At 42.7% G+C, this 14599-nt stretch overlaps 1 protein-coding gene across 1 annotated transcript in view; it reads right to left on the minus strand.

The window, feature by feature from the left end:
* SLC1A7 (solute carrier family 1 member 7) overlaps window positions 1–14599 on the minus strand; it is a 79462-nt gene that overhangs the window by 11003 nt on the left and 53860 nt on the right. The window contains exons 6-7 of the mRNA XM_032768441.2: window positions 10236–10335; window positions 7409–7642 (exon numbers count right to left, since the gene is read on the minus strand). Of these exons, the coding sequence (XP_032624332.1) occupies window positions 7409–7642; window positions 10236–10335 (334 nt within the window). The remainder of the gene's footprint in view (window positions 1–7408; window positions 7643–10235; window positions 10336–14599) is intronic.

The following is a 14599-nucleotide window of genomic DNA, read 5'->3' on the forward strand; positions in this document are numbered from 1 at the left end:
AAACATTGCTGTTGATACCTTCAGAAGGAAATTCTATCCCATCCTCGTTAGACAGAAAGCTGATGGCCCTGATTATAAGCTTTGAAGCAGGGTAAGATATAAACCAGGGGTGGGCAAACTTTTTGGCCCAAGGGGTCATCTGGGAATAGAAATTGTATGTTGGGACGTTAATGCTCACAAAATTGGGGGTGAGGGCTCTCGTTGGGGGTGTGGGCTGTGGGGCAGGGCTAGAAATGAGTTCAGGGTGTGGGAGGGGGCTCTAGGCTGGGATGGGGGAGTGGAGTGTGTTGGGGGGTGAGGGCTGCAGCGGGGGGTGTGGGCTCTGGGGTGGAGCTGGGGATGAGGAGTTTGGGGTGTAGGAGGTGCTCTGGGCTGGGACCAAGGGGTTCAGAGGGCATGAGGAGGATCATGTCTGGGACAGGGGTTGGGGTGAGGCTCAGGGGTGCAGGGTCCAGGTGGTGCTTACCTCAAACGGCTCCCAGAAGCAGTGGTATCTCCCTTCTCTGGCTCCTACGTGGAGTTGTGGCCAAGCAGCTCTGCACACTGCCCTGTCTGTAGGCACCACCGCTGCAGCTCCCATCGGAGCACCAGAGGGGGCCATTAGAGTGCGTAGGAGCCAGAGAGGAGCCCCTGACCCTGTTCCAGGGCTGAAGTGCTGGAGTGGGGCCGTGTCGCAACTTCTGGAAGCTGCATGGAGCAGGTCTGACCCTGCTCCCCAGCAAGCCCCAGACCCCACTCCCCAGCAAGAGCTGAAGGGCCAGCTTAAAATGGCCCGCGGGCTGTAGTTTGCCCACATCTGATGTAAACCAAAGAAAAGCAAAGATCTCCTCAAGGCTCCAACAGGGCTAGAGGACATGTCTCAGGCCCACCCCATCTCCCTTCAAGCATAGAGTAAATAGTGCAGTTTTATTAAAATGCAAGTCTGATCCTGTGCCAGCACTGGATTTCTCCCCCCACCCCTCCTGCTTATCAAATTTAAGGGCCTCAGCTCCTACTGACAATGGGAGTTTTGAACACAGACTGAGGACAATTTCCCCCCTTAAGATTGTGCCAGTGCCTGCTGTGTACTGACACCAAACCAAAAATAAAATACTTGTTTAGGCAGCAATTCATAATGGCTACACAGTAAACATGATTATTTAAAAAGCAGGTTGCTCCTTGAGCTAAGCTCTCCAAAACTCTCTCCTTTCAGCCCTCCAAGTGGATTTAGTGTTGGTGAAAGATGTCAGATAAATAGCCCTGGGGACTGAAACCCTCTTTTTGTCCACAGATCAGATACAATAAAGTGCAAGGTTCCTAAACCATGATGAACTGATGGGATCACTTCTGTGGACCAGTGAAAGTACAGTTAAGTGTCTGTGCCTGCTCATTCCTTACCCTCTCTGCTGCTGCGGCAAACAAAGAAGCCAACTAGGACAGAGATATCTGTGCACTAGGAAGATTTAGGGCTGGCCTATACTGGGAACTTACATCAGCATAGCTACATCTCCCAGGGGTGTGGATTTTCAACACTAGGTTGTTGGATGAATTCTTCTGTGAGTATAGCTACTTCCTCTGGGTGAGGTGGATTACCGACACCAATGGGAGAACCCCTTCTGTCTGCCTAGGCAGTGTCTCCATCAAGGGTTGGCAACCTCTGGCACACGGCTCACCAGGGTAAGCCCCCTGGTGGGCTGGGCCAGTTTGTTTACCTGCCGTGTCGGCAGGTTCAGCCAATCTCGGCTCCCACTGGCTGCGGTTCACTGTCCCAGGCCAATGGGGGTGGCGGGAAGCCGCAGCCAGCACATTCCTCAGCCTGCACTGCTTCCCGCAGCTCCCATTGGCCTGGGACAGCGAACCACAGCCAGTGGGAACTGCGGTCGGCTGAAGCTGCCGACGCGGCAAGTAAACAAACTGGCCCAGCCCACATAGTGCTTACCCTGGTGAGCCGCGTGCCAGAGGTTGCCGACTCCTGGTCTACATTGAGGTGCCTCCGCAGTGCAGCTGCAGTGCTGCGATAGCAGTTTAAATGTTGACATACCTGGAGACAGAGACCACTGATTCATTTCACACACACCACTAAGCAGCCATATCACTGTAGCACATTTGGATCCCTAGTGATCTGGAGAACAGCTTAGAAATCACAAACCTGAGAATGGCTAAGTTTGTGGCAAATTGAAATTACTGCTTCTGATTGACCAAGAATTGCACGCATCCTATTTTTGTTCTCTCTTCTCCTCTTGTCCTTTACCACATCCTGCTTGTTCATCTCATCCATCAGTTATGTCTTGTCTCTTTGATTGTAAACTCAACCAAAAAGACAGGGCTGGGTCTATCATTTGCAATAGATTTGTATAGAGCCTAGCACAATGGGGCCTGATCTGGTTGGCCTCCAGGTGCTACTGAAATATAAATGTAAAACAGAAACCAACATCTTTGAATGGGCAGTTTTAGGCAATTCAACCAAAGGCATAGCTGCCAATAATAATGAATAATGTACTTAAAATCTATTATTACCACTCTTGAGCTACTTAGAGTTCTACAGTGACATCTACCCATTTTATAAAAACATCATCTCTTGCAGCTCAAGAGCTTCTTTTACAACAAATCCTTGTTTTTCTTTGTATGGAGGGGAAAATGTTTATTCTTTTTTCAAAGTTTTTACATTATTATAAGTTTAATGTATCCAGAGGGCACACCATGTTAATAACAATCCTTTACCACCCTTTTTCACCTTACAGACTACTTACCAAATCCCACATTAAGAATAATTAAAAAGTCCCACTAAAGATGAGGTAAGTGCCACATGTTGTCTTGCAGTTAGGATATACTGGTGGTACAATAGTTTGGGAAACTACATGTTCAGACAAATAGCAACCCACTCAGGAGAGCAGAATAAAACTTGAAAATTCTAGTTCATGCAGGATTTATGTGAATCTTTTCTTCTTGTTTCACATCCTTAAACTTTACTTTCAGTTTCAGGCTCTAACAAATCTGAAAATTAAAGCAAAACACAGCAAACCCAAAATTTTTTAATTCTGGGGCCTATTTTCAGTCCAATAGTTTATAAAGCCACTGATACGATATGAAGCTACTGAGTTTTGCATGGTTTCAACTGGGAATCATAGACAGACTGTGCTAGGTTCCCTTGAAAATTGGCCCAAGTTCAATCAAAAGGATCACTACTCTCTGAAAGCCTGTCCTAAACTTTCCAGTTTTAAATGAAACTCAAATCTAGCATTTTTCACATCCCTCAGTGATGTAGGTGTGTTGACCTAACTTGTTGGTGTAGACCTGACCTAACTGAGTGTTAGTGAAAGCAGCTTTGAGGGTCTAATGTCAAATGCTGAGGGAACTGTTAGGTTTTAACTCTTAACCCATATCTTGAGGCCAAATGTAAAGCACTGTTCTTAGAAAACTAAATATGCTTCAGAATGTCCTGAAGCCTTTAGTAAAGAGAGGAGGCATCTTGTCCCACTCAAGACTGTATTACTGGCAAGCAATTGCAAAACAACTATAGATTAATCCCACTCCATTTTGGTGATTGTACAGTGGCAAGGATTGAATACAAACCAATATTTCAGTCATGCAAAGCTCTAATATAGGCCACAAAGAAACAGAAGACATAGTCTCTATAGAAAAAGCTCCTTCTCCAGCTGTTTAGCCCTGCCAGTTTATCTTGCAAATGAATCCTAATTCCTATTATTGCTCCACAAAGTCAACGAGCTGACTTAATCTAGAATTAAGTTATGCCCCCTTTTGTTAAATCTGTCTTTAATTTACACCGCACAAGAGCCAAGGTCTCAGAGTTTCATAAGCAGCAAGAGCCCCTTGAAATTTTCACATTTTATTTACGTGCTGTGTGCAGAGGAAAAGAGAACTGCTTCTCTTGTTGGGATGCACTATTGAGAAGATGCTGCCTTTGATTCACTGACACTGTAGAAAGATGACCATGGAGAAAAAAGACCTCTATATGTCCTAGGAAAATTATAATCAACCAAAGGGGCATTCCATCTGTTAGCTAGATTCTGTCTTTCACACTGCGAGAGGCGCTTGGTGGAGGAATGGTAACAGTGACAGATGTTCCTGGAGCCAAGCTGACTAAACAAGGCAGGATGGCTCAGAGGGGCCTGGCTACAGCATACTTTGGACCACACCTTATTGCTGCACCTCCCTTAGTGCCTGTCACCAAAGCCAAACAATGGCCAAGGGCCTAAGAGCCTGGGATCACCATCCAAACTAGCTGGCTACGCCCTCTTGAGGCTACGGAATGCTACCTAGTATGCCACTGGGATCCCCTGCCAAGCATATAAGGAAACAAATACATGTTCTACTATGATCCTGTATGGGCGTACTGTTTGGGGGGATAAGGAAGAGGGAAAAGAAACTTCTGCCCTTTCTGCCCTCCACCAATATATATGTGCAAATAAGTCAGAATTTTGCCCTATATGTTTGACATTTCCATACAAATGCTAAGCATGTCATTGGCATCTAAAGTGATAAAACCGGACAGCACATGGGGACTGAGTGTTGGATGGAGAACCTCTCACTTATAGGTTGTGGGTTCCAGTTATGCTTAGGGCAGTGAAGTCATTGCAATGAGATGATTGTTTGGTGGCTTACAGTTCCTGTAGTGGACAGGCGTTCACATCCCAGTGCTACCAGCACCATTTCCACAAAATGGCAACCTTACTTGGAGGCTTGGCAGAGGTGCCAAGAACTAAATTAGCTATGGGGAATGACCCTCAGAAAGGCTCCTTGGAAAACAAAGATAAGGCAAATTAAGGAGTCGGGGTGGGGAGGCTTGCGCTGGCACTGCCTTGTTTTACCTGATTTGTGGTTAGCTAGATGTATTTAGATTCCTGATCTATCGTTCCATCATCTATCACTAACACTAAATTCAGTAAAAAGATGAATTATCCACTAGAGACTCACTAAGCTTTGTCATAATCTACATTAGTGTTGCTACATGTAAAGAGACAGGTGACGAATAATTTTCTTTTTGGCCATGGCTTTATCTAGTATAATCTGTATTTAAAAGACTTCATCCTTCCCATCTGCACTCTCCCACTCCCATTTGTCTGTCTTGTCTACCTGTCGTATCCTGTCTGACACTTAGAGTGTAAGCTCGCTGGAATGGAGACTATCTTTGCTAGGTGTTTGTACAGTGTGGCCTTGATCTTTGAGTGGGTTTTCCAAGTGCTACCGTAATAACTAATAGTAGTAGGCAAGGAAAACAGCTGGCCCTTGACATGAACAGGGAAATCTCCCAAGAGTGACTTGTCTCACTTTTTGTGCACAGTATGTCTTTTCTATAGTTATGATCTTTAACTAAAGAAATCTTTCCATACCTGGTGGTGGCTGGATTTAATACAAAAACGCTGATTTTCAGTGTTCTGTCTATCATTAGATGTAGGCATGCACTGATGCAGAAATATACGGTAGAGACACATTAGTAGGCAAACCTTTTTGTTCTGCTTTAAAATGATCTGATTACTCAATGCCTGTATTATTAATATTAATATGTTGCCTTTGTGGCAAGTATTACTTAATCAGATACAGATGTGATGACTCTCAGGAGGAGCAGCTTTACTTTCCAAAACCAATTATTTGTGCATGTTCTTTTGGCAACAACTCAGTTATGTGCAGTGTTTAATCTTCTCACTGTAACCAAGGTGAAAAGTTCAACGATCTGATCACAAGATGCTACAATTTAAGAGAAAAAACACCAAATAATGTATTGTTTTTTTAAAAAAAAGTCTACATTGCACTTGCAAAAAAAATGCATCTGTTGCTGCAAATGGACAATTGTACATGCAGCATACAAAGCTATGCACAGAGTCATTTGAGAATGTGCACAATTTTCTGCTTTTGTCCACACTGGCATTGCAGACTATCGAGGAGGGCTGTGTAAACACAAAACACAATTTAGACATTTGGGTCTGTAGTTTGGTCACTAGAAATCAGGCCTGACTTTTGCCATATATCTATGACTTATGATTTTGGTACATTTTAGAAAAGAAACTTTGGAAAATTCATGATATCATGACCAACCCGTACACTTTGAGACTAAACTACAGAGAAGGTAGCTAATACTTGCAGAATGATCTGATGGACTCAGAAATAGAGGCAGACAGGTGATGAGAGAAAGGAAAAATAATACAATTAGGAAGAAATAATAACCTGCTTTAATCAAAAGAGGAAATAGCAGTTTAGAAAGCAATAAGGCAGAAAAGATCAGGGGGATAATGCATTGGCTATGAACTCACAAATATGAAGGAAGAGAAACTACTGTATGACAAAAGAAGTAACTGTGCTATTTTATAAAGCCTCCGTATGACCATACTTGGTAAGTATCAGAATCTAACCTGGTAAAAAATGCCATTATCTTTCTATAGTACAAACTGGAAGACGAGGAAGGAACACTTTTTTTTTTTTAAAAAGAGCTGAGAAGGGTAAAACCAATGAGAGGCACAAGTCCTAAAGAAGGAAAAATACAGGATGAATAGATCAGAAAATGTCCTTACAGTAACGGGAATTAAGTAATAGAATAAATGACCTAGTGAGGATGTTGAGTCACCAGCACTATAGGTTTTCAGAACCAGGACTGAGGAAATCTTAGTGGGATCAGGGTAGAGGGTTGAGGAAGCCTGAAAGGTCTTTTCCAACATTAATATCTATGACTGTAAGATCATCATCATCTGTGAGTCTGGGGAATACAAACGCATCTGAAGCTACAAACTTTTATGTGATGTTCTACTTAAAAAAAAGTCTTAAACTTTCAGACTTTATTAGAACTTATAAAGCCACCCAAAACACAACTTGCTCCTGATTTCACTTTGCAAAATATACTGTACTATATTTCAGTTAGCAAGTTATTAAATGTTATAAACATCCTGTAAAATGAAATTTATAATAGAGATGCAGACAGTCCCTTAATTTTTATGGCCTTAGTTGGAACCATTATGATTTTCAGGAACACACGGATGCAGTGTAGACTAGGTAGACCAGGAGACAATCCAAGTTCCTAGGTTCTGTTCTCAGCTCTGGAACAGACTCTCCATGTGACTTTGGGCAAGTCATTTAACCTCTCTGTGTCTCTGTTTACCCATTGGTAGAATGGGGATAATGATGGTTATACTATGGACAGTAATTAGCACATTGGACCACAAATTCTGGAAGCCCTAGCATCTGCTGAGTGAAACTGACATGATTCTTGTCCGTTTCACAGCTGTCACCCACCAAATAGCAGCAATTTCACTCAGCAGCTGCTGAGATTCTGGGGCCATATTTATTTTTTCCATCAGGTTCAGAATCGGAATGAAATCAGATTTTGAAATATTGACATTTCCTGCGAACCTGAACTTCCAAGTTTCAGCCAGCTCTAATTAGGACCTCATATGTATTTAGTAATATCAATGCTTAATACCTGGATGATGTGGCCAGAGCAATTAGCAGGGCTTGAAGAATCCCTCTGATGAAAACAATGGGGTTTTTCTTGGTGATAAAGAAGTACATCATTGGCAGAATGAATAGTCCATGAACCACCAGGCCACAAACCACAGTAATGGCATAAAAGCCCAGTTTCTTCCCAATAGCTGTAGGATCATCCATTTCCAAGATCTTGCCAGCAATAAGAAACACTATTCCAAAAGGAAAATACCTAAGTGAAAAGAGAGAGAGATTTATCGCTGAGACAGATCATTTCTACCAAACAATTTAGTGAGATAACAAGTTCCTGCACTTCCATTTCAGTACAGACTTAGGACTTGACCATGCAGTGTTTAATAAGCATGGAGGGTGTTCAGAATTTCATAGGAGCACCTTCCGGGATTGGACTCTTCTTATTTTCCATTCATGAGTTCTGGGAAAATGTTTTTATATCAAATTATTAGCAATGATACTGTTTTCTACTGAAAGAACAGGAGTACTTGTGGCACCTTAGAGACTAACAAATTTATTTGAGCATAAGCTTTCATGGGCTACAGCCCACTTCGTCAGATGCATAGAATGGATTACTATATGTTCCATTCTATGCATCTGATGAAGATGGCTGTAGCCCATGAAAACTTATGCTCAAATAAATTTGTTAGTCTCTAAGGTGCAACAAGTACTCCTGTTCTTTTTACGGATACAGACTAACACGGCTGCTACTCTGTTTTCTACTGACTGGCCAGTAGGACACATACAACACACTTAAACACAATTTGTTAATGAAATCAGTGTATAGCTAATATCTCCCTCAATATATTCATTTAAGGTTCCCATCACAATAGTATTTAAGGCCCAGATCCACAAAGGCACTAGGTTTGGATCCACTGTGACCCACAAAACTATCGCTGAACCCTGAAGGTGCCTAAACTCACTCTGCACCTAAGTTTTCAGGGTAACAATTCCCTAGGTGCCTAGTTTTCACCTCTGGGCATATGCACTGCTGCCTCACTCTTGGAGTCTGGATACCTATCTCCTGCCTAAGCCCCAGTGTGATTCACAAACCAGGGCAAGATAGGTGCTCAGACACCTAAGTTGGACCTGATCTAGAAGGCATGCTCAGAGGCTGCCTACCAGATAATGTCCCATTCAGAATCCAACAGGAAGAGGAGGTAGTTTTGCTACCCACCTTATAACAGCCTAAGGGTTAAAATGCTCACCTGGGATGTAGAGAGACAGTTCTGGTACCTCCTCTCTCGATTTGAACAGGGGTCTGCCACCTCTCAGAAAACTGTTCTAACCACTGTGCTGTGGGATACTCTGGTTGGGGGGAGGGGATGTTGCTCACATTGTCTCCTGCTGAAGATGTTCCCATGTGGTTAAACAATGAAACAGTGACTGGAGCAGGGTGAGTGGAGCAGGATCTATACTCCCTGGACTACAGAGTCATTCTCGCTCTCTCCCCTCATGACTGTTTAAGTATTTATCCACAGTGGAACAGTCATGAGGTGAGAGCGAGGTGGGAGACCCCCATTCAAATTGTTTCACCCCCTCTGGAAGAAAGGAGGAAATTGAATCTGGGTTTCCCACATTTCTGGCAAGTGCTGTAATCTCTGGGCTACAAGTTATAAGGTGGGCGCTGCTGCTGCACTGATACTTTCCTACCTCACAGTATTGTTGTGTGTAAAGCACTTTGAGCTCCTCAGACGGAAGGTGCTATATAACTACAATGTATTAATTATGTAGTAGCAATATTTACTCATTATTAAGAATGTTCACAAAAGTGCTGAAGAGCCATTCTTAAATTAGCAACATTGATGTAAAGAGAGAATGTCAACTATATTTTAAAAGTCCCCGCCCCATCCCTGTGTCTGAGCTGTGCTTTGCATGGGACCTGGGATTGGGAATGAAGGTGGGCCATACTTCTTCTGTTGGTAAGGATTTATGTTCTCTCTTACATTAGGGAGCTTGTAACCTCACAAGTGTGGCTCTGAAGCATGCACTGACCATTTAAAGCCAAGTGAACTTCCAGTCACTCTGACCCTTGGTCAAAAAGTTTACCAGACAGAGAGCAGTACAGTTGAAATTGTAGTGGGATGACTTTTTACTAGTATAGCTATTTCTCTGTCAGGCTACATCCACACTGCTATTGTGTTGATATAACTACACCGGTAGGGGATTTGCGCTGCTCCAGAATGGGGAACAGCAATTTTGCAATAACTGAGGTTATTTCAATAGGAGACAGACATGAGTATGGATGTGTGCCTGGCTCTGCTAAAAATAGATGTATTCTACTGGGCTAACTTTTGTTAGACCAGGTCTAAGCCACCTTTCCATTCTCCTGATCTTGGGTCAAACTTGCCCTCAATCTAATTTACAGACATTCTAAGTTATGTTGGCTAGAGTAGTCCCTTAGGGCCTACTCTGCTGGTTGGGGGTTGCCAGAGGGCGGTGATTCTGTCCCTTCATGCCCCTGCCCACACCACTGGCCATGCCATCTTTATCTGGAGCAGGTGGCATAGACCTAAATATGTTGCTTTATGGCACCCGGGAATTCCCCTTTGTTAGGGGAATCTCTGGCATCTGTGTTGAGACAGTTCTCTGTCCTCTTTATGCCACTATAGTGGTGCACAGGGAACAGAGCCAGGGACAGCATCTGGCCTGGAATGTTTGTATAACTTCCTTCAAATGCTAGCGCCACACAAAGTTGCGGTTGTTGTCCCTCATGAATTTGCCTGGAAACAAGATTATATCATCTCAGAGCATTTTTTTCTGTTGAAATATACTTCAACTTTTTATTTTTGCTTGATAAAACAGCTACTTACCACACAGCTACTGCCACTATTTTCATGACAGATTCATTTAAACACTGGCAAAAACTGACCAAGGGAACTCCACTGTTACCCATTCTGCCCAACATTATACCTGCAATCAAACACATTATTGTTTTAATTCTCATTTACTCTTAAAAATCCCCAACACACTCCTTCTCTACGGCAACTCAAAGTGAACTAAGTGCGGGGTGGCTAGCTGGGTTAGGTAATTGGTAGTGGAATAATCCAATAAATTGCTATGTTGTAGAAACAGAGATATAAATCACACAAACACATATAAGGCATGGGGGACAGCCCTTGGTTCTTCAGCTCCGCAAACACAAACATCTACCACTTAGGCTAATGGAGATCTCTTCTGAGTTCCCACTAGGAAATCCCTCACCTTCTATGCACCAGTCGGCAACAACACTGACATTAGAGAGAGAGAGATTTTAGGGTAGGATTGATAACAGGAGCCTTAGTTTTTTTGGCTATCCAGTTTAAATCTAGCCCCGACTGGCAGTGACCAAAAGTCATTATCTGATGTCGGTGAAATTAATTTGGTCTCAGTCCAGTTTCTAGTGGATAAGCATCTATAAGATAAAAGCCACCCTCACAACTGGTCCTTTTTGCTACCATGGCTTAGCAGCCTTAGCAGAATCAAGCATATGCACATGAATACAAGGAAGGGCCAAACTACTGCACAAAACTACTCAGCAAAGAAAACAAACACATTCATAGCAACCAACAGTCATAAAGATAGGGGATCTAGTTCCAAGAATAGTTATGTAACTCTATACTTTCTGTATGGTGTTGTTTTAATAATGTATACCTAATAATAAACATGTCTATCATGTTCCTATTTAACTAATTTGCTCCAGTGACCCCCTGTGAGGATTGTAATGGATCATGTTAATCACTCAAGGAAGCATCTCAGAAACAAACTGCACCAAATCAATTAATGTTTGAAGAGGATTTTACAAGAAAATGAAGTTGTGAGGGGGGTGCATTCTAACACTTATTCTGGATAGACAGAATGTTTGCTTTGACTGAGGGCCCATGGTCTGTCACTTGGAGCGCACATCTGCATTTGCAGGCCAGGTCCCAGATTGTAATGGTTCCAAAGACAATCCCCTCCTGATAGAGAGGAGTGAGCGACTTAGATGTCAGACCCAACAATTTCACAATAACAGTGCATGCAGGATGTGGGTTTATATGCCTATTAATATTCATCTTTCTGTAAATTTTCGGACACAAAACCACATTATATTTTATTAACAATGTTGCTCATTTATGCTAACAAAATGTTAATTACAAAGTTCAGTTTTTAAAGCTAGACTGACTTTATTAAGTCATGGCAGCTTTACAAGAGTCTTAGCTTTCTAACTTAGTAGAATGATGAAGAGGGGAAATGGATCACCTCTTATTTTACAGGAATAACTGGTTTCTTACAAGAAAACTTTTTCACATCTGAGTATGACAAGTGTTGGCAACAGGAGCCGTAGTAGGTAAGACTGGAGGCTGCTGAATGATGAGTATGAGACTCACTGGTCTCTTAAAGCAGTGGTTCTCAACCAGGGCGTATGTGTACCTCTGGGGTACAGAGAGTTCTTCCAGGGGGTACATCAACTCATCTAAATATTTGCCTAGTTTTACAACAGGCTACATGAAAAGCACCAGCAAAGTCAGTACAAATGAATATTTCATGCAATGACTTGTTTATACTCCTTTATATACTATACATGGAAAAGCAAGTACAATATTTCTATCCAATTGATTTATTTTATAATTATATGGTAAAAATGAAAAAGTCAGCAATTTTTCAGTACTAGTGTACTTTGGCACTTTTATATTTTTATATCTGATTTTGTAAGCAAATAGTTTTTAAGTGAGGTGAAACTTGGGGTACTCAAGACAAATCAGACTCCTGAAAGGGGTACAGTAGTCTGGAAAGGTTGAGAGCCACTGTCTTAAAGGACCTCACTATTCAACCAAATACACGAAGGGATGATTTCAAGAAATGTTCAACAGTAAAACCTCACCAGTTTACTGTACTGTCATTTGCATAAGCCCCTTTCTGCAGCCATTAGGTAAGAAGCCCAAATGATCATTTCCAAGCAAAGTTTTTACTCTCTGTGATTTATAAGATGATTTCCAATTCTTCAAAGTTTGTGCTAGACTCTCACCTCTTATCCGTTTCACACTCACCAACAGGGCCACACTCACCCAGCTGGGTGCCTAGAAGGTTGCCTAGGTGAGGTCCTGAATCAGTGCATTTTAATGTGCCTTTTTCATACCCCTTCTCTGGCCACCACTGCCCATTTTTGGGCAGAGTTGGCCGGGACCAGACACAACCTTGAAATTGAGAAGACTCCTTCATGTGGCTTTCTTCCTAAGCTAAGAGTGCTAAGCCACCCACCTCCTGCTTCCAGAAAAAGGAAAAGCAGGTTTCTGTTACAAAGAGAGGATGGGCCTGATTCTCAATTATGCTAAAGCCTCTTTATGCCACTCTGGCAGTGTAAGGGGGCATAAAATGGGTGTCACTATAATTTATGCCCACGTTAGAGCACCTTTACTTTGCTAGAATGGCGTGAAGGGGCATTGATGTAAATGAGAATCAGGCCCAACGACTGAGCAGAACTGCTGTGAAGCACTCATTGCCAAATGAATTACTTTGATGTATGTTACGATATTTCCGTACATAACATATTTGGAATGATGTTTTCCTTTTCCTCCAAGCCTCATCCACATACCTTCCATCCACATACCCTCCATTTGATCCCTGCCCTTCACTTTTCCCTAGGACGGGAGGAAGTTGATGTAGAGCTTCTGCCAAAGGTCAAGAAATACCCTGTTAAGTGGGTTGCCTTATGGGCAATTTGTCCAGCTCCTAGAAGCAGAACACATAGGTGGTCTTAAATTGCAGACTCTTGTGTTTCCACAGCCACCAGTCTAACACAATCTAAAAACAAACCTTTAATGCACATATATAATTCTTCTCCTGTCCTTCCATCGTAGTCATATGTTTTTCAAGTGATAGGCACATGATATGGCCCGGCTGGAAGCTCTGGCAAGATCTTTTATAATGCATGGTTCCTCCAGGTGCTGGCAGACCAACAGATTTTCCATGGTTTGTGTTTCACTGCGGTCACGTGTCTGGGTCACTGAAATAACCCCACTGCCACATATTGACTATTGACCTGCCAGCTCTTGTTCAGAGGCAATTTAAACTTGTCAGGTAAACCAGTCCTTCTCTGCACTTGCGTGGATGTGTTCAGCAACACTGACATGCGTTTTAATGTCCTCACTGAGTATTTTGAATTGTGTGCACTACATTTCCAGCCATATAGCCGTTGGTGAATTTTTAAGCAGTTCTGTTATATCTAGGGAGGCATTCCTACAATTTCAGGTGGCTAACTGCCATGGTGTGACTGTGTAGGAGATGTCTGGTATTTTCCACCTGTTGTTGTCATTCCAGTTTGCTTGTAACTGCTCTCCTGGTATCTGGTGGAGCAATTCCAATAAGCACATAATGGCTGTTCACGCTTGTTGGTTTAAGACATCCTGTGATTTAGCAGAAGCTGTCAATAAGCACAGGGTCCAGCTCCTTTGCATGAGCTGATCTTTCCCACACTTGACATGCGTATTTGGCTGTAGAATAGCGAAATGCAAGTGTGGTAGCCCTTAGTGTTGCTGGGCTGGTTCGCCCTTTTGAATTTGCAAATTTCCTGAGTGTGTTGTTCTGAGCACTAACTTTGCCTTTTTTCTTCTCTGTGTGCGCCTTGAAGGAGAGAGTGAGGTCGAGCGTCACCCCAAGTTAGACAGGATTCCAGCAGTGGACAAGGGATGCCTCATTCCAGACGATGTTATGTTGTTTATTAGCCTCATGATTCCAAAGTTGGAAGAGATGCTCTTGCATTTTGGCTGAGTTAGCATATAATTGGTTCTTGGGGTAACAGACTGAGAGCCCAGACGGTGCCAATGTTAGTGTAGTTTCAATTTGGGCAAGATCCTTGGCTTGGACAGTGATGCATGTGTCGATAGAATAGATAAAACTTGTGCTGAGATGGATTGGTTGATCATTCATGTAGATGCTGAAATGTATTGGTGAGCATACACTCCCTTTTGGTAGGCCATTTTTGTGGTGCCGCCATTTTTTCTCCTTCCCGCACAGTGCACTGTAAAACATCAGTGCTCTGGTAGAGGTTGTATCAGTGGTACGAGGCAGTGATCTTACATCATGTTGCTTACTTTGGTGAGGAGCCTTCAGTGATTCACTGTGTCCTATACTGCTGATAGGTCGACAAACACTGTCCCTGTTACCATACCCTTTTGAAAGCCATCTTTGATGTACTGAGTGATATTCAGCACTTGGC

The sequence above is a fragment of the Chelonoidis abingdonii genome, chromosome 7 (genome assembly GCF_003597395.2).
Source record: "Chelonoidis abingdonii isolate Lonesome George chromosome 7, CheloAbing_2.0, whole genome shotgun sequence".
Taxonomy (NCBI): domain Eukaryota; kingdom Metazoa; phylum Chordata; order Testudines; family Testudinidae; genus Chelonoidis; species Chelonoidis abingdonii.